Here is a 24,360-nt window from a genome sequence, read left to right on the forward strand (position 1 = left end):
TTCTTGTTTATTTGCACGGACTTGGTATAGTCTAAAGACAAGACGAAGTCTCTGCATTTGGTCAAGAAATTAGAAGAACAATATCCTTTTCATTGGTTCTACCACCCATACCAACTGCCTCAGTCTTTTTGTCCATTCAGAGGAAAAGATGTCTGGTCCTCTCACCCCTTCTGTGATAGGCAACAACTCCAAGTAGAGGGCAACAGCAATTCCAGAGCATGTTCTTCCTCCCCTCAGTTCCGATACAAAAAACATAGTTCTGACACCACCCTGCCACCAGTGGGAGGTCATATTCTAAAGTACTGGGATAGGTGGGCTGCTGGGTGCTGCAAAGTTCTACAGCTGGGATTCATTTCCATGCCTCCTCACAAGTTTTTTTCCATCTCTGGATTCTAAGGATCCCTGAAAGAGGGGCAGCATTCTCTTTAAATGCACCTGCACCATACTGCAGCCACTTGGGCTAACCCCAATGCATTTATCAAGTACTATATATTGTGAACTGCCCTGAAATCTTTTGATGAAGGGTGGTATATAAATCTAATAAATAAAATAAGGTGGATTTTTTTGCTGCAGCTGAGACAGCTTTGGGGAAGTGTGTCCTACAACATGCTGTCCCTAAGAGGTAGCCAGCCTTTTATTAATGTCCAACCCTATATGGGTCAGCTTGGGTATGTCCCACATGATGTCATGATACACATGAGAAAAGATACCATTGGTACTTACCTGTGAAGGTTCTTTTTCATACATATAACATGATGCCAGGACATCACCCTATTTTGGTTATACTGGCTGCCTAACTCCTTTTAAAATTTCTGCAACCTACCAGTTTTTCCCACATTCCAGTTTTCTCTAGGCAGGGACTGTTGCATGTTTGCCTTTTTCTGTTTGCTGTTTGCTGTTTGCTTCTTGCTTGTATACATACATGGCTTATCTGCGTACAATTGGCTGTATGTACAACAAAGCACCAGACGCCTCTTCAGATTGAGCAGCAATTCCTGCCTTCAACCACTTGGTGGAGCTCACATCCCACCTGATTTCATGATATGAAAAATAACACTTCAGAATAATACTAATAAGTAATGGCCTCACTTATTAGTATTATTCTGAATCCTGTGGATATATTCTAGACAAAAATATGGCAATTTTATGTAAATTTCAACAGCAAGTGGTTTGAAAATCTGTAAATGATAGACTTCTTTGGTGTGAGGATTCTATAGCCATTTCAGAATTGCAAGGCTCTGATGCCTAATTCTGAATGCATTACATGAAACTCCTGCTGATTTAACCATTAACATAATTAGTTTAATTAGTGTAGATGTAGGCAAGTTCCCTATTGCAATCTAGAGAAGCAATTTCTATGTAGTTTAGGGGAAAATCCATGCACCAAAAGCTATATTTGGTGGTCTTTTGCAACAGATTACAGTTCTGAGGAGGCAGCATGATTTTTAAACTGCAGTTTGCAATTTATGCATGGAAGCTGCAGTAGAGAAGATATGGGAGGGGGGACTCTTAACTGAATAGAGAGGTCCGTTATGATTAAATGTTGTCTTTGGACTACAACTACTGTCTTCATCTATTGCTTTCAGAAAAGGCAAATTCATTTTGCAACTAGTTCTGTTGGCTCCCTCCTGTGCTTTCTTAAACATTTGCCTAACTAGTAGTCTACACAAACGTGAACTGCATCAAAATGAAATGTTCTTGCTGATGGTTCCAGTCAGGCAGCCATGACCTATTCCAAAATACCATACTCTGTGAGGTGTGTTGCGGGGGTGGGGGGGAGTATTCTTCATGTGCCTGCATTTTATTTCTGATATGAATAACTATTAGTGGTTTTTGCTAAGTTTCATGTGTTCTTCACAGGAGAAGAGCTGTGTACTGACCTCATGTCGGATTGTTCCTTGGATTGCGCCTTTGGCTTCCAGACTGATGTCCACAACTGTAAGACCTGCCAGTGCCGCCCACGACCTAAGAAATGCAAACCCATAGTATGTGACAAGTACTGTCCATTTGGATACTTGTACGTATTCTTACTTTAAAAACATGCTTATCAAAATCAATAAACTAATAATACTGTGTAAAGCCCACTAGCATTGTTCTGTGTATTATAGGAAAACATGTAGCATGCAGAGTATGTAAGAGTCTCAGAAGTACATATCAACATGGATAACTTGAATGTATATACATTTACAAATGCTTTTGATTACCTAGAAATAGCAAAAAAAAATATATTATAAAAAGAGAAAATTAGAACTTGAGAAGTATTTTCTTACTATCTCTTCCACCTCCTGTGGTCAGCTGAAATTGATGTGTGGGTTACTGAACAGTTGTTTGAGGAGCACTACTGAAGCATCATCACAAGAAATAGTTCATGTGAAATCAGCCAAAAGAACAACTTCTGCCAAATTCTGCTTAGCAAAGTACCCCAATACCCCTTCTTAATGATATTTGGTCTTCACTGAGCACTTTTATCTCATCCATCAGCCTAGGGGTGGGTATGTCCACCTGTTTTGACTGTGCTCACCCATGGCATGTGGCCCCTGGACGTTTGGCCATGAAGGAATGTCATGCTGTGGCTGAAAAAGATTCTTTACCCCATTTTACAATATTCCAGCCTTGATGGGTCATGGATTATTATGACCAGATCCTCTCCCCAAGATGGGACCTAGCTGGGCACTTACAAACTACCAAATCTGATCCTTGAGGAAAAGTGTGACTCCAACCAATTTGTGGTCCCAGTTTGTACTGGCTGAGCAGATAAGCAGGATTCTTGGAACTGTGATGCCAAACACCTGAGTGCTTGGCCCTTGCCTTTAAGGCAGCCAGATGCAATTACATAAAGATAGTGATCAGTGCCTCCTTAGACTGATGGGAGAATATAGCTCCACAATCTACAACAAGGCTGTTGTAAAACTTTGTTGAAGAAACTATTTTTAAGTCACAAAATTTTGGACAATTTACAGACAGTCTCCCATAATCTCTTTGGGGGCAATAATCTCTGCTTGGTGCGTGTGGTCGCAGCTCAATTCCAGGGATCTCTGGATGTTAGAAATTATCTAAATATTTCAGTCCAGCCTCAAGTTCAGTTTCAGGATGGAGAGAAGTCATTATCCCCTCGTTTGATATATTGATGAGGAACTGGCCGGTTTGGGGGGTGGGGTAGGCTATTGGTTCAGCTTTCACCACCATCACCATTTTAAGTTTCTAGGTTGCCTAGTTGGGATAGGACTTGGATGCACTGTGCTGCAGTGGCTCCTGGTTCTTCCCAGAGGGACAAACCAAAAGGAACTACTGTGGAACTACTTTTAGTTGCTTGGCTGCTGGTCTGTGGTATTCCCACATGGTTCCACCTTGTTCCCCTGTATTATTCAATATACGCATGAAACCACTGGGAGAGGTCAGCCAGTGATTTGGAGTGCTGTGTCATCAATAAATAGATGAGACCCAGCTCTAGTTCTCTTTTCCATTTGTGTCTAGAGAAGCTGGTGAACTTTAACCATTGGGCCAGACTCTGTACTGGTGCCCCATCTAGTGGATAAGATGATGTCTGCACTTGAACTTTTGAATAAAGACTGATGCATCTTGCATATTCCTGCGTGAAATGGGTTTCTTAGTTTCTGAGCCCGGTTTTGGCTGGGGAGGGCGGGGTATAAATAAATATTATTATTATTATTATTATTATTATTATTATTATTATTATTATTATTTTGAGAAAGAAGATAAGCATGACAAGGCCACAGCCAAAGTCTTACGGAAATTGTAATAGTTTAGACAAGAATTACTCTGTCCTCTGTTCTGAGATAGCCTGGATAGCTCAGTTGGCTAGAGTGTGATGCTAATAATGCCAAGGTTGCAGCTTTGATTCCCATATGGGATAGCTGCATATTACTGCATTAAAGGGGTTTGGGACTAGATGGTCCTCAGGGTCCCTTCCAACTCTACGATGCTATGAACAGGAGTAGGTGTGCCAAGCTGTATTTAAAAAATGACATGGCATCTTTCTTAAGTTACCTATAAGTTTCTGTGGCTGCTGCTAGTGTCAGCACACACTTCTAAGTGTTGTCAATTCAGAAATGGAATTGTAGCTGTTCGCACAGATGTCCAGCCAACTGAGTTTCTGAGCACAAGGTTGGCCTAAGTGGTAATGGTTCTTTTAAGGTTTTGGGTAAGCTTACAAGATAGATATGCCAGACCTTTCTAAAATGTATTCATGTGCATCTTTCTTTTCTGATTTCTCATAGTATTAGATGCTTCTATAAATTTATAGTGCAATCCTTCTACTCCAAATTATGTTCCACTTTGTGTCGCTCCATAGTAAATGTTTTTTAAAATCACAATCTTAGGGCCCAAGTGAATTTTAAACATGCCTGCATGAATTTTGTACCTCTTCAAGTCTTTTTTTTTTTAAGCGGGCCCAAATGCAGGTAGAAGGTGATATTCAACTTAAGTTTTACTCAACATAGACCCATTAAAATTAATGTGCATGACTTAACTTAGGTCTATTAATTTCAGTAGGTCTACTCAGAGTTTGCAGGGGAAGGCGTTATAAACTTTTCTTGATATCATTTTCCCAGCTAAAATCCCACACAGAAATATATATACCCCAAAGGTGCTTTTTTGCCCTAGAAAGAAAGAAAACACCTTTTGAAGTGGGGCAGTCAGTTTTTGTTGTGAAAACTCTAGAGCAGGAATATGGAATTTCTGGCACACAGGACAATCTTGGCCCACCTGGGAGTCCAGGTTGGCCTATGAGGCCATGTCCCCCAAACCACAGTCACCTGTCCATCAGCTGACAACCCCATCCTGTGGGGAATGTGTTAGCAAAAACCAGCCCCTTCAGCCAGCAGAATTTAACCATCGCTCATCAGCTAGAACTGAGGGTTCTGTTCTGGGTGTTATTTTGCCAGCATATTCCCTGGGGAATTCACTGGGGAATGAATGAGATACCTGTATTGAGCAGGAAGGTCTGATGAGCAGACAGATCAGTCCTGCTGGATGCTGCTTTACCATCACATTCCCAACAGGCACTGCAATGGTGAAGCACAACCCTTTCCCCCACATGAGTGGGAGCGACCACCTGTCAGTCATCTGATGTCTCTGTGGCATCATGTTTGGCCAGTGGTCACAGGATATCTGACCCGCCAGATCAAAAGTGTTCCACACTCCTGCTCTATAGGTTACCACCACCATAGTTTCAGTCCTCATGTGGAGGAAGCTGCTGTTTTCTTTAAAAGTTCTAAAAGTCATCATAAACTTGTAATCTTGTTTACACAGTTGTTGTCCAATTTTGTTCCGTTTGTTTTCCTATGAGATGGAGAAGAGTTCATAATGTCCTGTAATTTATAGGTGTTTTTATATGCACACCAAAACAGTTGTTCCTAAGTGATGTTATAAACAGGACCTTGCTGCAAGCCATCTCACAATACAAACAAAAGGCTTAATTTTATTTTACAATGTTTTTTTTTTTCTTTTTGTTTCACTCCCTTTGAGAACAGAAGTATAATTAAATAACTTTCAACATTTGTCATTTCAGGGAAAAAATTGTAGTAATTACTACTGTTTAGACTGCTTTTTAAAGTATGACTAATCAAAGTATGTATCTTTTAAAACTGTGTAGGAAGAACAAACATGGATGTGAAATTTGCCGCTGTAAAAAATGCCCAGAACTTTCATGTGGTAAGATTTGTCCAATGGGCTACCAGCAAAACAATCAAGGATGCCTTGTCTGCAAATGTACAGGTAGACTCAATTCCTTCAGAGCTGTTTCTTTTCAACCCATTTTGATATTAAGGAAAATGTATATTAACAATAATGTTGTGTCTTGAAAGCGAGTCCCATCTAACCCTAATAATAATAATAATAGTTATGATAATCAATTAATAGGAATTTGAAAATGAAAAACTTGAACAAGCAAATTGAATTATTGCTTATTTTATTCAATCTAAAAAAAACTGTATAGTATGATATTCTTAAAAGTGTTTTTATACCTACAGTTAAAAGATCATTGTACATTATAGGCGTCAATTATTTGAAAAACGGCCAATTTTTAGTAATGGATGCATTATGCACCCTTATCCAGAGCATCTATGTAGACAGAGCTCTTAAGTGCATGTGTTTCCCTGGAAATATCTAATTAGCATTCAGAGGAATGGACACGTGGATCTTCATTTCTCTTGAACTGAACACGGAAGCCCTTGTGATGTGAGCATCACTCAATGAAAAGATCAGGACCAGGATATTGGCCCTTATTGTAAGATACCAGTTCTCAGTAGGAAACAGTGGTATAAAACAGATCTGAACAACCCTACAGCCCTTTAATACCTAGCATACTACCACCACCACCACCACCACCACTACTACTAAGAATAATAATTATTATTATTTATTTATACCCCGTCCATCTGTCTGGGTTTCCCCAGCCACTCTGGGTGGCTGTTGGCTAGGTAGATGTTAAACGTAAGGACAGGCGGCAATGAGTAACTGTTCTCCAGACTTCAATACCCAAAATAGTTGGGAAATGTTCATAATTTTCAGTTAGATCGCTCTCCCATGCATTCTAAAAGATAGTATTGTCCTTCACAGAGCCAGCTTTTGGTGGATACATACAGGAGAATACTACTTCATGAACGCAGTGTTTGAATATTCTTCTGTTACCAACTTTTGAAAAAATAAACCTACAGATCTCTTTCTAGTTCTTTGAGTTTGTTCCCATTAACTATTAAATGTTCTGTATGTGTGCCCTTCAGCATTCTGCTGTTGGAAGCATATTAGAAATCTATGCTATACATAGCCTCTCAGTCTGAACATTTTACTAAGTTGCTACAACAAATAAAAGAGAAGATTTAGCTGTTGGTTGTTATTACCATCCTATTGATGCACTGGTTGTTGTTGTTTTTTTTAAAAACAAACTCGTACAGAGATACCAGCTTCTGTAATGCCACCAGCGAAGGCAGGTTCTTGCTTGTCAGTGGATGGGCACCGTCATGAAAATGAAGAAAGTTGGCATGATGGCTGCCGTGAATGCTACTGTCATAATGGACGGGAGATGTGTGCTTTGATCACCTGCTCTGTACCAAACTGTGGCAATCCCACCATACATCCAGGACAATGTTGCCCATCATGTCCAGGTACCATTTTGTGTTCCCTGTTGGGCTATAAAGCACACCTTGCATTCTATCTGCATCTCTTTTTCTCCTTTCGGAGGAAAATTGAACAGTAAAGACAAAGTATTTTGTCTCCACATAATTCTGCCTTGACCTTTGTAAATTAACAATTGACACTAAGTTTATATATCACAAATGTTCAGTTTTAGCCATAAAATATATTGCCTACTATTTTTTCTGAGTATTGTTAGCATTTTAATTTAATGCAGACAAATAAAGTATTGGGAGCAGAAGGAAGGAGGTATACTTCAGCATTTAGCAGTTTTAATTTCCAATAAAGGGGGAGGGGAGTAGAATTCTCTAAATTTTAGATGCACTTACCGTGAGGTAAGCATAATATTTCTCAAATTCTGTCCCAGTTGCTGCCAACCTGTCAGTGACTTTTGAATCCAATTTATTACAGTTGAGTTAGTATTTTTTCTTACTGCATATTTTCACCTATTTCATACCCAATGCACAGAGTTCACCCTGATGTGGCAAGGAAACTAACCCAAACATCATTGCAAACTATTGCTTTTTCTTGAATCATAACAGAATCTGAATCACTGTGTATATGTGTTTGCCTGTACCTAAAGCAGTGGTGGCTAACTGCAACTCTCATTATACTTGACCGTTGGAGCGCTGGAATACAAATTTGTATTCAAGCCCAGAATTTAGGTCAGGGTTTGAATACTAATCTGTATATTTCATTTTCATGCTGTGTTCATTTTCAAATGTCTACCTTGCAAGCAGCTATCAGGTGTACCAAAAGCACAATAAGCATTGTGGGGGACAATTTTAAAGTGTTGGGTTTCTGTGCTGTGTTTGGAGGTTATAAGTAGCATGCAAGAGTCTAGTTGCTGCCCACTGTGGTTTTATGTTGTTGTTATTTAGTCGTTTAGTCGTGTCCGACTCTTCATGGTTTTATAGTGAAAGTAAAAAAGAATTAGCATGAAAAATTATGGACAAAAGTAGATCACTGAAGTTCAGAGGGTTAGACTTTCTAAACATGGTTACTCCATGTGACCTGACTCAGAAATCAGAAGTAAGTAAGGAATCTACTATTACCCTCCTTGCATATAAAAGTATTGTACAGTATTGAAACGCTTTACGCAGGGAAAGGGGGAAATGGTGTGAGAAAGCTCAGTCGATTTTTATGTCAATGATTGATTTGTAGGTTTTAAATTTAGCCCTGTTTTGATCTTTTGTTTTGCTTGTAAGCTACTTTGGATGGGCATTTGTCCAGAAACATGATCTAAAAAAGACATTTTCTTAATAGTCATTTACTGTTGTGATCTTGACATATCGCTAATAATTCTCTCAAACTTCGAAGGTCAGTTGTATAAGGAAAAAGGACCAAGGACAGCTATGTTATTGGTATTCTAAAGTTGTTATGATACTGGTAGCCACGGTAACATTCTGTACCTCGTTTTACATTTATTTATATGGAAAATTCATTGCTGGTGATTTGTAGTTAGTTTAAATTTCCTTGGCTCTGGCACATATGAGATAGCATGCGGAAAAATAGTGTTACTCAATCACACTGCTGATGAAATACAGGAAACTGGGTTTTACTAAACCACAGAGCCTAGGGCTTGCTGATCAGAAGGTCAGCATTTCACATCCCTGTGACGGGGTGAGCTACCATTGTTCGGTCCCAGCTCCTGCCCACCTAGCAGTTCAAAAGCACGTCAAGTGCAAATAGATAAATAGGTACTGCTCTGGTGGGAAGGTAAATGGCGTTTCTGTGCGCTGCTCTGGTTCACGAGAAGCAGCTTAGTCATGCTGGCCACATGACCCAGAAACTGTCTGTGGACAAACAGCAGCTCCCTCGGCATATAGAGCGAGATAAGCGCGGCAACCCGAGTCATCCGCAACTGGACCGAATGGTCAGGGGTACCTTTACCTTTATTTTCATATATAACATGTTATCTATGCATAAACAAGCTCATAAATCTATTGGTGCAAAACTTAATGTGTTGCTTAATTTTCTGTGACTTTGTTTTGGGCTTCTTTTCCCCCTCAGATGAATCCCTTGTGCAGAAGCCGGAACTCAGTGGTCCAACCATTTGCTATGTTCCAGGAGGAGAGTATTTTTTGGAAGGAGATACGTGGAATATTGATACTTGTACACAGTGCACATGTCATAATGCACGAGTTTTGTGTGACACGGAAGTCTGCCCACCTCTTCTTTGTCGGAACCCCTCCCGTACTCAGGACTCATGTTGTCCTCAGTGCCCAGGTTAGCATTACCTTCCAGCTTTCAGCATACACTTCCCAGTTGTTGGTTCTCTCTGTGCATGATGCTGTTCTAAAATATGATACTTAATCCTTGTTAAAGTGTGCAAGAAGTAAGCTAAACTGACAATTATTGAACAAAAGTCTGTGAAGCTAGAAGAGTGTTTTGTAGGGCTGATACAAATAGCATATAACCTGTGGCTAACAGGAAGTATGAGAGCTTAGTTTACACATTCATATACTGTGATGCAGAACTTTTACTATGGGTTGTTCTAGAGCCTACATTCTGACAAACTGAATTTTCATTAGTATATTTGTACAATTCATTATTTGAAAGCACAGTGCTAATACTAGATTATATCCAGGAATGTTGCCCCCTTCATACAAGGACTTCGACTTGCTCAACAGAACTTCTCTTCCCCCCTCCCTGTGCACCCCACCCCCTGACCTGCTCTAGGTGGTGGGGGGTGCATGGTGGGAGGGGAGGTTCAATTGTGCAAGCAAAAGTCCTTGCATGAACAGGAAAGCTTCATTGGATACAACTCACTATTTACAACTCTTTCATCGAAACAGTTATTAAAATGTGTTTTCCTGAAAAAGTGTTGTAAACAGCATCAGTGATGGGCTTCTTAATCCAGCAAAAATTCACTTCAGGCTTAAGTCCTCTTTTTAAAAAAAAAGTTTTAATTTTAATTAAATTTTAACTATAAATACAAATAAAATAAAATTACAGATGAATTTTCTGTTCCTGCCAAGTTGCTCCTTTGGCCTTGTGAGACCCACTACTGTTGATTAAGCATGCCCCAGAAGTAGTGCAGCCTTTGTATTCAGGGAAGGTATGTGTGGATCAACTTCCTGGTGGGCATGACTAAATTAACAGCTAGGTGTACTTTCTTATAATGCTATCTCAAAGTTGTACCTCTTTTTCTCCAAATGCAAGTGTACAGTGATATAAGAATGAGGGAACTGTTGTGATAGGTAAAGTTGCCAAAATTCAGAAATCTTTCATGGCTTATATGTACTTTGTATCACACAAAAACGGTGCAGATAAGCCTTTAAATAAAAATTACACTATGAAAGATAGAAGAGCAACTGTTGAGAACTAAATTGCCCACCAAAATAAAAAAATCCTTCCAGTAGCACCTTGTTGTTGTTCAGTCGTTCAGTCGTGTCCGACTCTTCGTGACCCCATGGACCATAGCACGCCAGGCACGCCTATCCTTCACTGCCTCTCGCAGTTTGGCCAAACTCATGTTAGTAGCTCCGAGAACACTGTCCAACCATCTCAACCTCTGTCGTCCCCTTCTCCTTGTGCCCTCCATCTTTCCCAACATCAGGGTCTTTTCTAGGGAGTCTTCTCTTCTCATGAGGTGGCCAAAGTACTGGAGGCTCAACTTCATAATAATAATAATAATAATTTATTATTTATACCCCGCCCATCTGGCCGGGTCTCCCCAGCCACTCTGGGCGGCCTCCAACAATCAAAATACAATACAGAGTCACAAATTAAAAACTTCCCTAAACAGGGCTGCCTTTAGGTGTTTTCTGAATGTCAGGTAGTTGTTTATTCCCTTGACTTCTGACGGGAGGGCGTTCCACAGGGCGGGCGCCACTACCGAGAAGGCCCTCTGCCTGGTTCCCTGTAGTTTTGCTTCTCGCAGTGAGGGAACCGCCAGAAGGCCCTCGGCGCTGGATCTCAGTGTCCGGGCTGAATGATGGGGGTGGAGACGCTCCTTCAGGTATACAGGACCGAGGCCGTTTAGGGCTTTAAAGGTCAACACCAACACTTTGAATTGTGCTCGGAAACGTACTGGGAGCCAATGCAGATCTCTCAGGACCGGTGTTATGTGGTCCCGGCGGCCACTCCCAGTCACCAGTCTAGCTGCCGCATTCTGGATTAATTGCAGTTTCCGGGTCACCTTCAAAGGTAGCCCCACGTAGAGCGCATTGCAGTAGTCCAAGCGGGAGATAACCAGAGCATGCACCACTCTGACAAGACAGTCTGCGGGCAGGTAGGGTCTCAGCCTGCGTACCAGATGGAGCTGGTAGACAGCCGCCCTGGACACAGAATTAACCTGCGCTTCCATGGACAGCTGTGAGTCCAAAATGACTCCCAGGCTGCGCACCTGGTCCTTCAGGGGCACAGTTACCCCATTCAGGACCAGGGAGTCCCCCACACCCGCCCGCCTCCTGTCCCCCAAAAACAGTACTTCTGTCTTGTCAGGATTCAACCTCAATCTGTTAGCCGCCATCCATCCTCCAACAGCCTCCAGGCACTCACACAGGACCTTCACCGCCTTCACTGGTTCTGATTTAAAAGAGAGGTAGAGCTGGGTGTCATCTGCATATTGATGAACACCCAACCCAAACCCCCTAATGATCTCTCCCAGCGGCTTCATATAGATATTAAAAAGCATGGGGGAGAGGACAGAACCCTGAGGCACCCCACAAGTGAGAGCCCAGGGGTCTGAACACTCATCCCCCACCACCACTTTCTGAACACGGCCCAGGAGGAAAGAGCGGAACCACTGTATAACAGTGCCCCCAGCTCCCAACCCCTCTAGCCGGTCCAGAAGGATGTTATGGTCGATGGTGTCAAAGGCCGCTGAGAGATCCAGCAGAACCAGGAAACAGCTCTCACCTTTGTCCCTAGCCCGCCGGAGATCATCAACCAGCGCGACCAAGGCAGTTTCAGTCCCATGATGAGGCCTGAATCCTGATTGGAAGGGATCCAAATGGTCCGCATCTTCCAGGCGTGCTTGGAGTTGTTCAGCAACCACCCGCTCAATCACCTTGCCCAAGAATGGTAAATTTGAGACTGGGCGATAGTTGGCCATATTGGCCGGGTCTAGAGATGTTTTTTTAAGAAGCGGTTTAATGACCGCCTCTTTCAGCGGGTCTGGAAAGATTCCCTCGCAGAGGGAAGCATTCACCACCGCGCAGAGCCCATCGCCCAGCCCTTCCCGGCTAGCTTTTATAAGCCAGGATGGGCAAGGATCTAGGAGACAGGTGGTCGGTTTCACTCGTCCAAGCAGCCTGTCCACATCCTCGGAGGTAACAGATTGGAATTGATCCCATGAAACATGACTAGACAGGGCTCTAGCACTCTCCCGCCCCGGCCCTGCTCCCACGGTGGAGTCTACCTCCTTCTGAATCTGAGCGACTTTATCTGCAAAAAACTTTGCAAAAGCATTGCAGGAGATCTTGGGGTCCCTACCAGACCCCGGTGATAAAGGTGGTTCTGCTAGGTTGCGAACCACCTGGAAGAGTCTCCTGCTGCTGTTTTCTGCAGATGCAATAGAAACAGCGAAGAAGGTCCTCTTCGCTGTCGCCATTGCCACTTGGTAGGCTCGAAGTTGAGCTCTAACCCGTGTCCGGTCTGATTCAGAATGAGTTTTCCGCCACCGGCGCTCTAGCCGTCTCAGCGACTGTTTCATCGCCCTCAGCTCCGGGGAAAACCACGGAGCTGTCCGGGCTCCATGCAATCGGAGAGGACGCTTCGGAGCCAGACAGTCAATAGCCCTGGTTAACTCCGCATTCCAGCGGGCCACCAGGGAATCAACTGAAAGGCCATCAACATGGGATAATGCATCCCCTACCACTCTCTGGAAACCAATTGGATCCATTAAGTAGCGGGGGCGGACCATCTGAATCGGTCCCACCTCCCTGCAGAGGGGAAGGGTTGCAGAGAAGTCCAGCTGCACCAGGAAGTGATCTGACCATGGCACTTCTTTTGTTTCACTTTTACTTAGTGTCAGATCACCAACATCCATAGAGGTAAACACCAGGTCTAAGGCATGTCCGCGGCTATGAGTTGGACCAGACTTATTCAGGGACAGCCCCATGGAGGCCATGCTTTCCACGAAGTCCCGAGCGGCCCCTTGTAAGGTCGTGTCGGCATGGATGTTAAAATCCCCTAAGACAACCAAACTAGGTGTCTCCAGGAGCATATCCGCCACGACCTGAAGCAGCTCGGGCAGGGAATCCTTGGTGCAGCGGGGAGGTCGGTACACCAAAAGGAATCCTGTACTGCCCCTATTGCCCAACTTCCAGAACATGCACTCAGAAAACTGGGTCTTCCCAATAGGACGCCTGGTGCAAACTAATGACTTCCTAAAAATCACTGCAACCCCCCCTCCCCGCCCAGATGGCCTGGGTTGCTGTGCGTAAGAGAAACCTGGTGGACAAGCAGCGGCAAGGACAGGCCCATCTGCTTCATCCAACCAAGTCTCTGTTACACATGCCAGGTCAAATCCTCCATCCACAATCAAGTCGTGGATGGCAGTGGTTTTGTTAATCATTGACCTGGCATTACACAGCAACACTTTCAGGTCATGTGGGTATCCCCTGCTGATTCCAATATCCATCCGGTCAGGACCAGACCTGGAGGCAGGGATAGTCCTCAGACAACGACTAAACCTGCCTCCTCGGTAATGACATGATCTGGTCTTAGCGTGACTCCTCCTCCTGCCCATGATCACTGAGATCGGGTGTCTTTCCAAGACTACCCCCCCCCTGTGGAACCTGCCCCAGCCATCCTGTTGGCTGAGGCCCAATCCCAGGCAGCCCTACCCCTATCCCCTTAAAAAACAAATAAAGACCATACACTAAATTAACAAAATAATACAAATAAACAGAGAACAACGCTAAAATTAAACTAAACATTTGCCCCACCCCCAACAAAAAATAATAAAATGATATAAAAACCACCATTAAAACAAATTAAAAGTGCAGCAGTGAGTGCAGGCCTCGCCCCCTCAGCCAGGTGGAATTAGCAGGAGAAGGGAGCGGTCTTCCCAACACTCACGCAGCAAGCGGCAGCAGCAATGTCCCAGGCCTCTCTGCAGGCTTTTAAGCTGTAACGGTGAGTGCAGGCCCCGCCCCCTCAGCCAGGTGGAATTAGCAGGAGAAGGGAGCGGCCTTCCCAACACTCACGCAGCAGCAATGTCCCAGGCCTCTCTGCAGGCTTTTAAGCTGTAACGGAGAGTGCAGGCCCCGCCCCCTCAGCCAGGTGGAATTAGCAGGAGAAGGGAGCGGCCTTCCCAACACTCACGCAGCAAGCGGCAGCAGCAATGTCCCAGGCCTCTCTGCAGGCTTTTAAGCTGTAACGGTGAGTGCAGGCCCCGCCCCCTCAGCCAGGTGGAATTAGCAGGAGAAGGGAGCGGCCTTCCCAACACTCACGCAGCAGCAATGTCCCAGGCCTCTCTGCAGGCTTTTAAGCTGTAACGGAGAGTGCAGGCCCCGCCCCCTCAGCCAGGTGGAATTAGCAGGAGAAGGGAGCGGCCTTCCCAACACTCACGCAGCAAGCGGCAGCAGCAATGTCCCAGGCCTCTCTGCAGGCTTTTAAGCTGTAACGGTGAGTGCAGGCCCCGCCCCCTCAGCCAGGTGGAATTAGCAGGAGAAGGGAGAGGCCTTCCCAACACTCACGCAGCAGCAATGTCCCAGGCCTCTCTGCAGGCTTTTAAGCTGTAACGGAGAGTGCAGGCCCCGCCCCCTCAGCCAGGTGGAATTAGCAGGAGAAGGGAGCGGCCTTCCCAACACTCACGCAGCAGCAATGTCCCAGGCCTCTCTGCAGGCTTTTAAGCTGTAACGGAGAGTGCAGGCCCCGCCCCCTCAGCCAGGTGGAATTAGCAGGAGAAGGGAGCGGCCTTCCCAACACTCACGCAGCAAGCGGCAGCAGCAATGTCCCAGGCCTCTCTGCAGGCTTTTAAGCTGTAACGGTGAGTGCAGGCCCCGCCCCCTCAGCCAGGTGGAATTAGCAGGAGAAGGGAGCGGCCTTCCCAACACTCACGCAGCAACTTCAGGATCTGTCCTTCTAGTGAGCACTCAGGGCTGATTTCTTTGAGAATGGATAGGCAGACTCCTCACTCTCTCACTATATATAAGGGTCTGGTGACTTCTATTTCAGTGTATCTGAAGAAGTGTGCATGCACACAAAAGCTCATACCAAGAACAAACTTAGTTGGTCTCTAAGGTGCTATTGGAAGGAATTTTTTATTTTGTTTTGACTATGGCAGACCAACATGGCTTCCTACCTGTAACTTGCTCACCAAAGTCATTTTCTAGATTTTGCCTGAGTGGACTGGAGGACATTCATTTAACAGGATGACTCCTCCCACTGGTTTGGATAGGCAGGGCATTGCAAGTCTTGATTGCTTATTTGCATGCTTATATTTTAGATGAGCCAGTTCAGCCTTCCTTGTCAAGCAATGAGAGCATGCCCAGCTACTGCAAAAATGATGATGGTGATATTTTCCTGACTGCTGAATCCTGGAAGCCCAATGTTTGTACCAGTTGCATTTGCATGGATGGTGAAATCAGCTGCTATTCTGAGTCTTGCCCTCCAGTATCTTGTGACAGACCTGTTTTGAGAAAGGGACAGTGTTGTCCTTATTGTATAGGTAAGTTCTGAAAAGGGGAAAGAAGTATGTGATAGGAGGGCTTTTTCAGTTACTCCCTATCATGGTGTCTTCTCAATTTTTACCTTCTTTGACTTCTATGCTTTATTTCTGGTGTATCCTGCTGTTTCTGCTGAGAACAGTGATACTATTTTTATTAATACCATTAGCAGATATATTTTTATGTATGTCATCTTCTAACATGAAAGTATTTCATAGGATTGAGAATGTGTTGTTGCAATTTGGGCCAGAATAGTTTCTTTTTTTTTCATCGGTCCTGGATCCAGCCATAATGAGTCATGCCTTGCTCCCACCAAAAGTAGTGAAACTTGACTTAACCGAACAGCTATATTTCATTGGTGTCAATGGAGCTGAAGGGTGCATCTAGACATTAAGGGGTGTGTGTGTGTTTGTTTGTTTGTTTTAATGTAGTGGCATTATCCTTTAATCTCTTATTTTAAACTTTATTTAGTAAGGAAAATCTGCTGCAAAAAGATCTTTAGCTATTAAGAGGACCCTCTTCTGCCTAGAAACAGATTTATTTTTTTTATCCCGCTCATCCTGGCACAATCCATGGTTCCATACCATGCATTTGGCTTCCGTTTGTTGTCAACAGCATAAAATTACTGTGCAGAAGAGAGACCAGATGCACATAAAAGTGCCCCCCTCAGCAATGAACCTTGGGAACAACCAGTGTTTCACATGCCTTCAATATGGCAGATTTATATTCAAAAGACCAAGATTCTGAACAGATTTTTGAACAGACAGGTGAAGGTTGTGGCTGGGTGCTTGATGGAATTTTTTAAGGTCAAGACTCCAGGACAGCCTTCCCCAACCTAGCGTCATCCACAAGTTTTAAATTAAATCTCCCATCACCTCTGACCATTGGCCATGCTGAGGCTGATGGCATTTGTAGTCCAAAATATCTAGGGATCATTTGGCTGATACTTTAACCCCATCACATCTGTAATAAGCCTCGGGTTAATGTGTTTCTTCAACACCCCTCTTCCACTGGGGTCTCCCCACACTACATAGATGTCAATGCCCAAATTATGCCATCCTAGTTGTTCACTGTAGAGTAATCCCTTAAACCTGGATACTGCAATATTTCCTCAGCAATTTCTGAATAGGGAAGATCCTAGAAATGATCCAGTAACCCAGAAATGTATGAACCATGATATAAGGATAAAATGGAGGAATCGTGTGCACCCCAGCAAGCATCTTGGAGGAAAGTTAGAATTAAAATGTAGCAAATAGAAAACATTGTAAGTAATAATTCATAAAGTTACTGAAGTCACTGATTTTAGCAATTTAGGGTTGTGACCAGTGCAGGGAAGGGCAAAACAATTGTGTCCAATGATGTCACACAATGGCTGCGAGACAGCATCAGAGTTTCTGAAACTTTTAAAATAAAATTAAATAATAGTTGCATTAAGCATAGACATACATAGTTTTTATTTTGAATTTCGTTGGAAACCAAGAGAAATAAGAACTGTGGACTTATTTTACTTAAGGTAGTTTAAGTAAAACCAGTGTTGGTTTTAGCATAATGGCTCTATTAATAATTTTTTTCCAGCATATTAAGTCTTTCCACTGCTTATCAGGTATAAGGCAGACTGTTATTACCATTTCACAGAGGAGGAATTAATGCAGAGAAAGGAGACTAACCTAATGACTTCATAACTAACTGAGCAAAGGTTTTAACTCTGATTTTGCTGGTTAGTATTAATATACCAGTCACAGCACCACATTAAATAGATATGTTATCTATTTTATAAACTGAAAAATGTTAACACAAAAAATGTTTTAATTTCTCACTAACTGGAGAAGTTGAAGAGAACAATTCAGATCTCAGAAGATCTGCAAAATTTATTTGATTCCTTTCTCCTCATAATGGAACTTCAGTACCTGCTATATATTATTTGATTAGCAGTAAACAGATGCTTCCAGCCAAGAGCAAAATGTCAACCTGCCACGCAACGACAACAACAAATCATCTAGTCCCAAGGCTGGGCCTATAATCACTTGTTTCTCTCTTTCAATTACTCTGAAATGGCTTTCTAAACTCCCAGTTGTGGCATTATTATTTCAACAGAAGACACAACATCAAAGAAGGCAGTGTGTCACTTTAATGGGAAAACATATGCAGATGAAGAGCGTTGGGATATTGATAGCTGCACACACTGCTACTGTCTGCAGGGTCAGACCCTTTGCTCCACGGTCAGTTGCCCTCCTCTTCCTTGTGTGGAGCCCATCAACGTGGAAGGAAGTTGCTGTCCCATGTGTCCAGGTAAGTTAATGTTCATATTCATGTTAAGAGTTTATCAGGAATTTTGCACATGCATAAAATAGATAATCACTTTGCCTAGACAAGCATATACTATGCACATCCAGGATTGCAAGACCTACTGGTAACCAAACTGTCTCCTTTGAGACCTTCCCAGCAACTATCTTACAATCTAGCTGCTGTATTGAGAAACATAAGATGACACCACTGGTATAATTTACACCAGGCACCCCCAACCTGTGGCCTTCCAGATGTTTTGGGCTACAACTCCCATGATCCCTATCTAACAGAACCAGTGGTCAGGGATGATGGGAATTGTAGTCCAAAACATCTGGAGGGCCAAAGGTTGGGGATGCCTGATTTAGACTGAGGATTAAGTAAACATTTTGTTTGTGTTTCAGATATAATATATCTTGAATCAGGATTTGGAATACAGCAAATGAATATTTTCCTGTTTTCTCTCAGAACAAATAATTCAGCCATTCAAATATGCTTTAATTAACAGAAATGCCTTATTTATTTATTTATTTATTTATTTATTTTAATCTAACACAGTTTTTAAGTTTTGCTTGTTCTACAGTATTTTATTTGGCCTATTTCATATGTTAAGTAAACTATGATTTAACATTAGGTAGCCATAGGTTCACACAAACGCCTACCCATTTTGTCCTCTCAGGCATAACTGTTTGAAAATATGCTGTAGTTGAACCACAGTTTGCCCTTTTTGGATATAACAATAAATTACAGCTACTGTTAAAGAGGAAGCAACATTTTCAAATCTCCACCATGCAGCAGTACTGAAGGAAAAGAGAAGAGCACATGAGCCTAAGTTTTGTGCCTTTTTCTAGTAGTGATACACTTAAAACAGCCCTTTGTTTAAATGATTTTATTTTTGATGACTCAAAAATTACCTTCTTGGTCATGTTCAAGAACAACAAATTTGCCAGAAAATATCAAGAAAAACATTAATGAAGTATCAAAAGGTATCTCAAACACTTATTAGTTTTACTTTGGCCTCATAATAGAAGCAGTAGGTGGGCAGGATAGAGTAAAACATTAAGATGCAGGAAATGTAAGGATGTAAGGGATGAAGCTTAATGACTATTAAGTTCCTTTGACAATTTTCTTTTTTTAATAGAAATGTATGTACCTGAACCTACCAACATTCCAATTGAGAAGACAAATCATAAAGGAGATAATGAACTGGGTGCACCAGTTTGGCCTACACACAGTGAAAATGACATTGTTCATATCCACAGAGGTAAATTGTATTTCATGTCATGAGTCAGAGGCTGCTTAGGAGGGTTTTTGTTTTGTTTTTGCTCAAAATCACTTTTTGGAGTCTTAAAAAACTTTTATCTATGACTAAGAGAACCAGATTTCACTACAGAGCCTAAGTCTACCGCCATGCTACTCTTCTTTTTTCTTCTTCTCTTTTTACATCCAACTACTTAGGAGTTTCTGCTTATATTGATACAAGCATTGTACGTTTAGTCTACATTCACCCACATCACCTATTGTAGATGCCTTTCCAATCAACTTCATATCTCACATTTGTCTTACAGCAATAAGACATAGGAATAGCCTCTAAATTCATGTGGTTTCATGAGATTTGTCAGGGAACTGCCCTCGGCAGGGCAGGAGGTCTTGTTGATATACTGAGAGCTCTGACACCTCCTCAGTAGTGAAGCCTCTTCCAGAGGGAAAAGCTGCCCTCCTCCAGCAGGGAGGGGCAGGCTGAAAACAGCCAGGCGAGACAAGGGCTTGGAGATGCTGCTGAGAGCCCCAGCACACCTCATGAGTTTCGCTCTGAGGGGAGCACGCCACTTCTGTCGCCCCAGTTGCACAGAGGGGGCAAAAGGAGACAGGGGAGGCGGCGCTTTGGGGTGTTGAAATTCTTATGTTGGGGTCACAGCTGGAAACGGGCACTCCCGGATTCTGCGAGTGACTAGGACGGTCATGTTTTCACGTTCTCTGCAGTGTTTGCACCATTAAACTGTTAAAAGACAGTTGAGACTCATGCCTGATTACTCGTGAGCAACCCTAAAGCAGATCTGACAAGATTAAAATAACTTGAGGCAAAGCAGATAATCAATACACACAATGAATATTTCTTTTGGAGTAATCAATGTAATTGCTGCATTAAAAAAACTTCAAGCAATTCTAACTAAGGTTTTAATTCTGTTATGATGTTAAACTGGAATTGGATCGGTGAATATAAATGTATATAAAGCTTTCAGTAACTCATCTTTTTCAAGGGGCATTAGACAAAACTCATCCTTACCAAGGAAAGCTTCATTTGAATAAACAAAAAAGGGGGGGAGGTTTTTTGACCAAATGTTATATACATACAGTAGGCCTAATACTTTTGGTTCCCCTAAGGCAGGAGAAACATATGTACATGAAACATATTTACCAAATTAAACAAATGATTATTAACTTGGATGCTTCCTACAGAAAATTTTAAGCGTAAGGCAAAGGGCAGGAGGCACCCCCTTATAAATATTCATCAACACAGAACAAAAGGAATGCCTGGTTGCATTATGCAGATTTTACAGGAAAATATGGTTTCAGTACTCACACCCAAGCAGAATGCATACTGGCAAAGCGGGTTGCCACATACCCTCCAGAGTGGAGTGGGATGGAATTGACTACAAGCTGAGCATTCAATTAGTGACTCTCCTGTGTATAAGCAGAAATGTCTTCTGTTTCAGGTCTGGGTTCTTTGGATTCATCCCAATGTCATATGTGTTCAGATAATGTAATGACTACTATGAGTACTGTCCAATTTTCTCAAAATAGTATGCCAATAAATTATAAGAAATATTTAGTTCCAGTTAAGACTTACTTAACATGGGTGGTGCTGTGGGTTAAACCACAGAGCCTAGGGCTTGCCGATCAGAAGGTCAACGGTTCAAATCCCCGCGACGGGGTGAGCTCCCGTTGTTCGGTCCCTGCTCCTGCCAACCTAGCAGTTCGAAAGCACATCAAAGTGCAAGTAGATAAATAGGTACCACTCTGGCGGGAAGGTAAACGGCGTTCCGTGTGCTGCTCTGGTTCACCAGAAGTGGCTTAGTCATGCTGGCCACACAACCTGGAAGCTGTACGCCGGCTCCCTCGACCAATAAAGCGAGATGAGCGCCGCAACAATGATATCTGTATTGGGCCCATTGCTGTCACTTGATGGCAGCAGGGATAGCTCAGGATTCCATGGCTCCAGAGATTGCTGTGCCTTGCTTTCTGTTTGCCATTGTATGGGGAATGCTGCTGCTAGTAGCTTCTGCCTATTGTTTGGGCAGGTGCATTGAGGCATCCCTCACTGAGGGGCTTCCCTGCCAACATTGTGGTCACAATGTTGTGTAAAATGATAAACTCAAGATGACAGTCAACTCGAAAGGCTGAGTAGTGTACCTGTGGCTCTCCTGATGTTGGACTCACAAATTCTGTTCACCTCAGCCAACACTGCCAGTAGTCAGGGAATTGGGAGCTGCAGTTCCAATAATATTTGGAGGGCCAAAGGTTACCCACCCCTGCTGTAAAGAGTAAGGAAGAAGAGGTGATCCTTTAGGTATGTTGGATTCGAACATTGTGGACTTTACCAGAATCAGTTCCCTTCCATGTCTTAAATAGGATGTTTTAGTGCCATGGAAATATTTCATATATTCTACTGTAATTTTATAGTACTCTCTCACTTTGTTGTTACATGTCATCTTGTTAAGTAAGATAATACATATCCAAGGTAACTCGATGGGGTAAAGTGTAGAATTCTTCTTACTCAGGGTAGCAGTTATGGTGTCTTGTCTTGGGATTTTAAAAATAGTGGCATGATGGAGCTACTCTATTAGGGGTGTTATTTAATTGTTCATTACCAACATGCTTATTCACACCTTTCAGATATGGGTCATCTTCAGGGGGATTATAGAGAAACCAGAGGATCGCAACCAAGTGCAGAAGCATCTCTTAGTTCTCTTGCCTGGGTGACAGTGCCCATCATGACAGCTCTCGTTCTTATAATAGCACTTCTACTTATCAATCAGAAAAAGCAGTGGATACCAGTATCCTGCTACAGAGCACCAACAAAGGTAAATAGAGTTCATATATTTAGGCATTAAACCATCTTTCTTGTACTGCATTTGGTATAAACAGGTAGCATGATTTCTTGAATTGGCTAAGACACTTGAACAAAAATTGAAAAGGGATGGAGAAAGCTCCAAAAAGGCAGGAGGGCAAATACAGTCATACCTCGGGTTGCGAACACTGTGTGTTATGTCTTTTTGGGTTGCACTCTGCACCGAACCCGGAAGCACCAGAACAGGTTACTTCCGGGTTCGGCGCATGCGCAGAAGCGGTGCTACGGGTTGCGAACGTGCCTCCAGCACGGATCACATCGCAACTAGAGCTTCCACTGTACTAATGTCTATCTGGCTGTTCCCTTTGAACATGTTTTAGATTACATTCCAGATTGTATAGGGTCTAGTTCAAATAAGATCTAGAGCAGGCACCCCCAAACTCGGCCCTCCAGATGTTTTGGGACTACAATTCCCATCATCCCTGACCACTGGTCCTGTTAGCTAGGGATGATGGGAGTTGTAGTCCCAAAACATCTGGAGGGTAGAGTTTACCCCCTAGTAGGTTCAAGGTCCGAAACATCAACGCTTGCCTGGGCCTTGATAGATAAAGAGATGTAGCTGCAGCCTTTGTTAAATAAAGCTTTCCCTTCTGCCCTTAATATTCCTTCATCATAGGTAGAGAGACCTTCAGTTGTGGCCAAAGGCTGCATCAGGTACTTATTGAATCCTCTCTGCTTGACATTATTCACTAGAGTAGGAGTACACTGTGAAGGATCTGAATGATGGACTCATGGAGCCCTTGGTCACTTTTGTGCATGCAAATTAACAGTGTTCTTTTGCTATTTGGATTGTGTTCTCCGGCTTTTGATTCCAATCTTTATTGGGACCAACTATTATGGTTAACAGTGATGCTCACAATGCTAGAACTTGCATTCATATAAATCACAGGGACTTGGGAAGCTGTTTGATCCCAAATCAGATCATTTGTCTATCTTGTCCAATATTGTCTACTCTATTTTGACTGATGGCAGCTCTTTGGGGTTTTATGTGGTACACAATTCTTTTAAATGGAGTTCCTTAGGATTGAACCTGGGAATTTTTTACATGCAAAGCATGAGCTAATTTGTTGGCAGTAGGTTCAGGTCATAGCTCAGTGGTAAAGCATGTTCTTTGCATGCAAAAGTCCCAGATTTAATTCCTGGCTCCTCCAGGTAGGGTGGGGAGATTCCTGTGTGAATTCTTGGCTAACATCTCCCAGTCATTACGGATAATACTGAGCCAGTTGGGCTATTGTCTAACTTCATAAAAGCCAGCTTCCTAAGTTAAAGAAATCACTGTTCCACACAGCACATAATTGACTTATGAAATGCTCTACCAAAAGATGTGGCAAGGACTACTAGCTTGTGTGGCTTTTCATATATCTTGACTTCCTATCCTGTGCCTTTCTATATTCCAACAGCCTTCTTGTCTAAACAATCAATTGGTGTACGTAGACTGCAAGAAAGGAACTATGGTTCAGGTGGACAGTTCTCAGAGGATGCTCAGAATTGCTGACCCAGACTCAAGATACAGTGGATTCTACAGCATGCAAAAACAGAACAACTTACAGGCAGATAATTTCTATCAGACAGTGTGAGAAGTTGCACCCTTACAAAGAAGTTAAGAAGAAACAAAGACTGAGTCTGCTATTAAAATAAAACTAGAATTGTGCACTTGCTTAGTGGATTGTATTGGATTTGTGACTTCATGTACAGCTCTAAGACCTTACTGGGATGGGCTCTGACTCCTGCAATGTGCCAGAACAAGCATTCCCATTTCTCCTTGCGATAACTGACCAAGTGTTTTCTTAGAACCAAAGTTTTAAAACTTGTTAAGATGTTTTGCTTGTAACATAGTAATAGAGATTGTTTGGAAAGGGGAAATTGGGGTTGAGTTTGAGTGGTAATAACAGGAAGCCTCAAAGAAGAAAAGCTGGTCAGCTTGACTTGGAGTCAAACAATATAAGAATATAGCTTTTTTCCTATCACTCCAAAATAGCATTTATTGCAGTGAAGTATAAGCATAACCATACCTTGAACTTAAATAACCAAGTCTGGGGTTTTTTTTCAGCTGTGCTACAAAAATATAGAACCTGTCACATCACAGGTGTGGTATAGCTGCAACTATGTTTTTCTACCTGATCAGAAGCTGCAAGAGCTAATGACATAGTGAGGGAAACATTAAAGCAG

General features: G+C 42.7%; 1 protein-coding gene across 3 annotated transcripts in view; it reads left to right on the plus strand.

Annotated features, from left to right (window-relative positions):
• The window catches only part of CRIM1 (cysteine rich transmembrane BMP regulator 1), a 142,956-nt gene extending 118,833 nt beyond the window's left edge, over positions 1 to 24,123 (plus strand). For all 3 annotated transcript variants that reach the window (XM_033144428.1, XM_033144430.1, XM_033144429.1), the window contains 9 exons: positions 1,861 to 2,017; positions 5,615 to 5,736; positions 6,915 to 7,124; positions 9,166 to 9,381; positions 15,557 to 15,778; positions 17,871 to 18,065; positions 19,201 to 19,323; positions 21,957 to 22,144; positions 23,592 to 24,123. In XM_033144428.1, coding sequence (XP_033000319.1) covers positions 1,861 to 2,017; positions 5,615 to 5,736; positions 6,915 to 7,124; positions 9,166 to 9,381; positions 15,557 to 15,778; positions 17,871 to 18,065; positions 19,201 to 19,323; positions 21,957 to 22,144; positions 23,592 to 23,768 — 1,610 coding nt within the window. In that variant the 3' untranslated portion in view covers positions 23,769 to 24,123. The remainder of the gene's footprint in view (positions 1 to 1,860; positions 2,018 to 5,614; positions 5,737 to 6,914; positions 7,125 to 9,165; positions 9,382 to 15,556; positions 15,779 to 17,870; positions 18,066 to 19,200; positions 19,324 to 21,956; positions 22,145 to 23,591) is intronic.
• Positions 24,124 to 24,360: the final 237 nt, after the last annotated feature.

Source organism: Lacerta agilis, chromosome 3, assembly GCF_009819535.1.
Source record: "Lacerta agilis isolate rLacAgi1 chromosome 3, rLacAgi1.pri, whole genome shotgun sequence".
Taxonomy (NCBI): Eukaryota; Metazoa; Chordata; class Lepidosauria; order Squamata; family Lacertidae; genus Lacerta; species Lacerta agilis.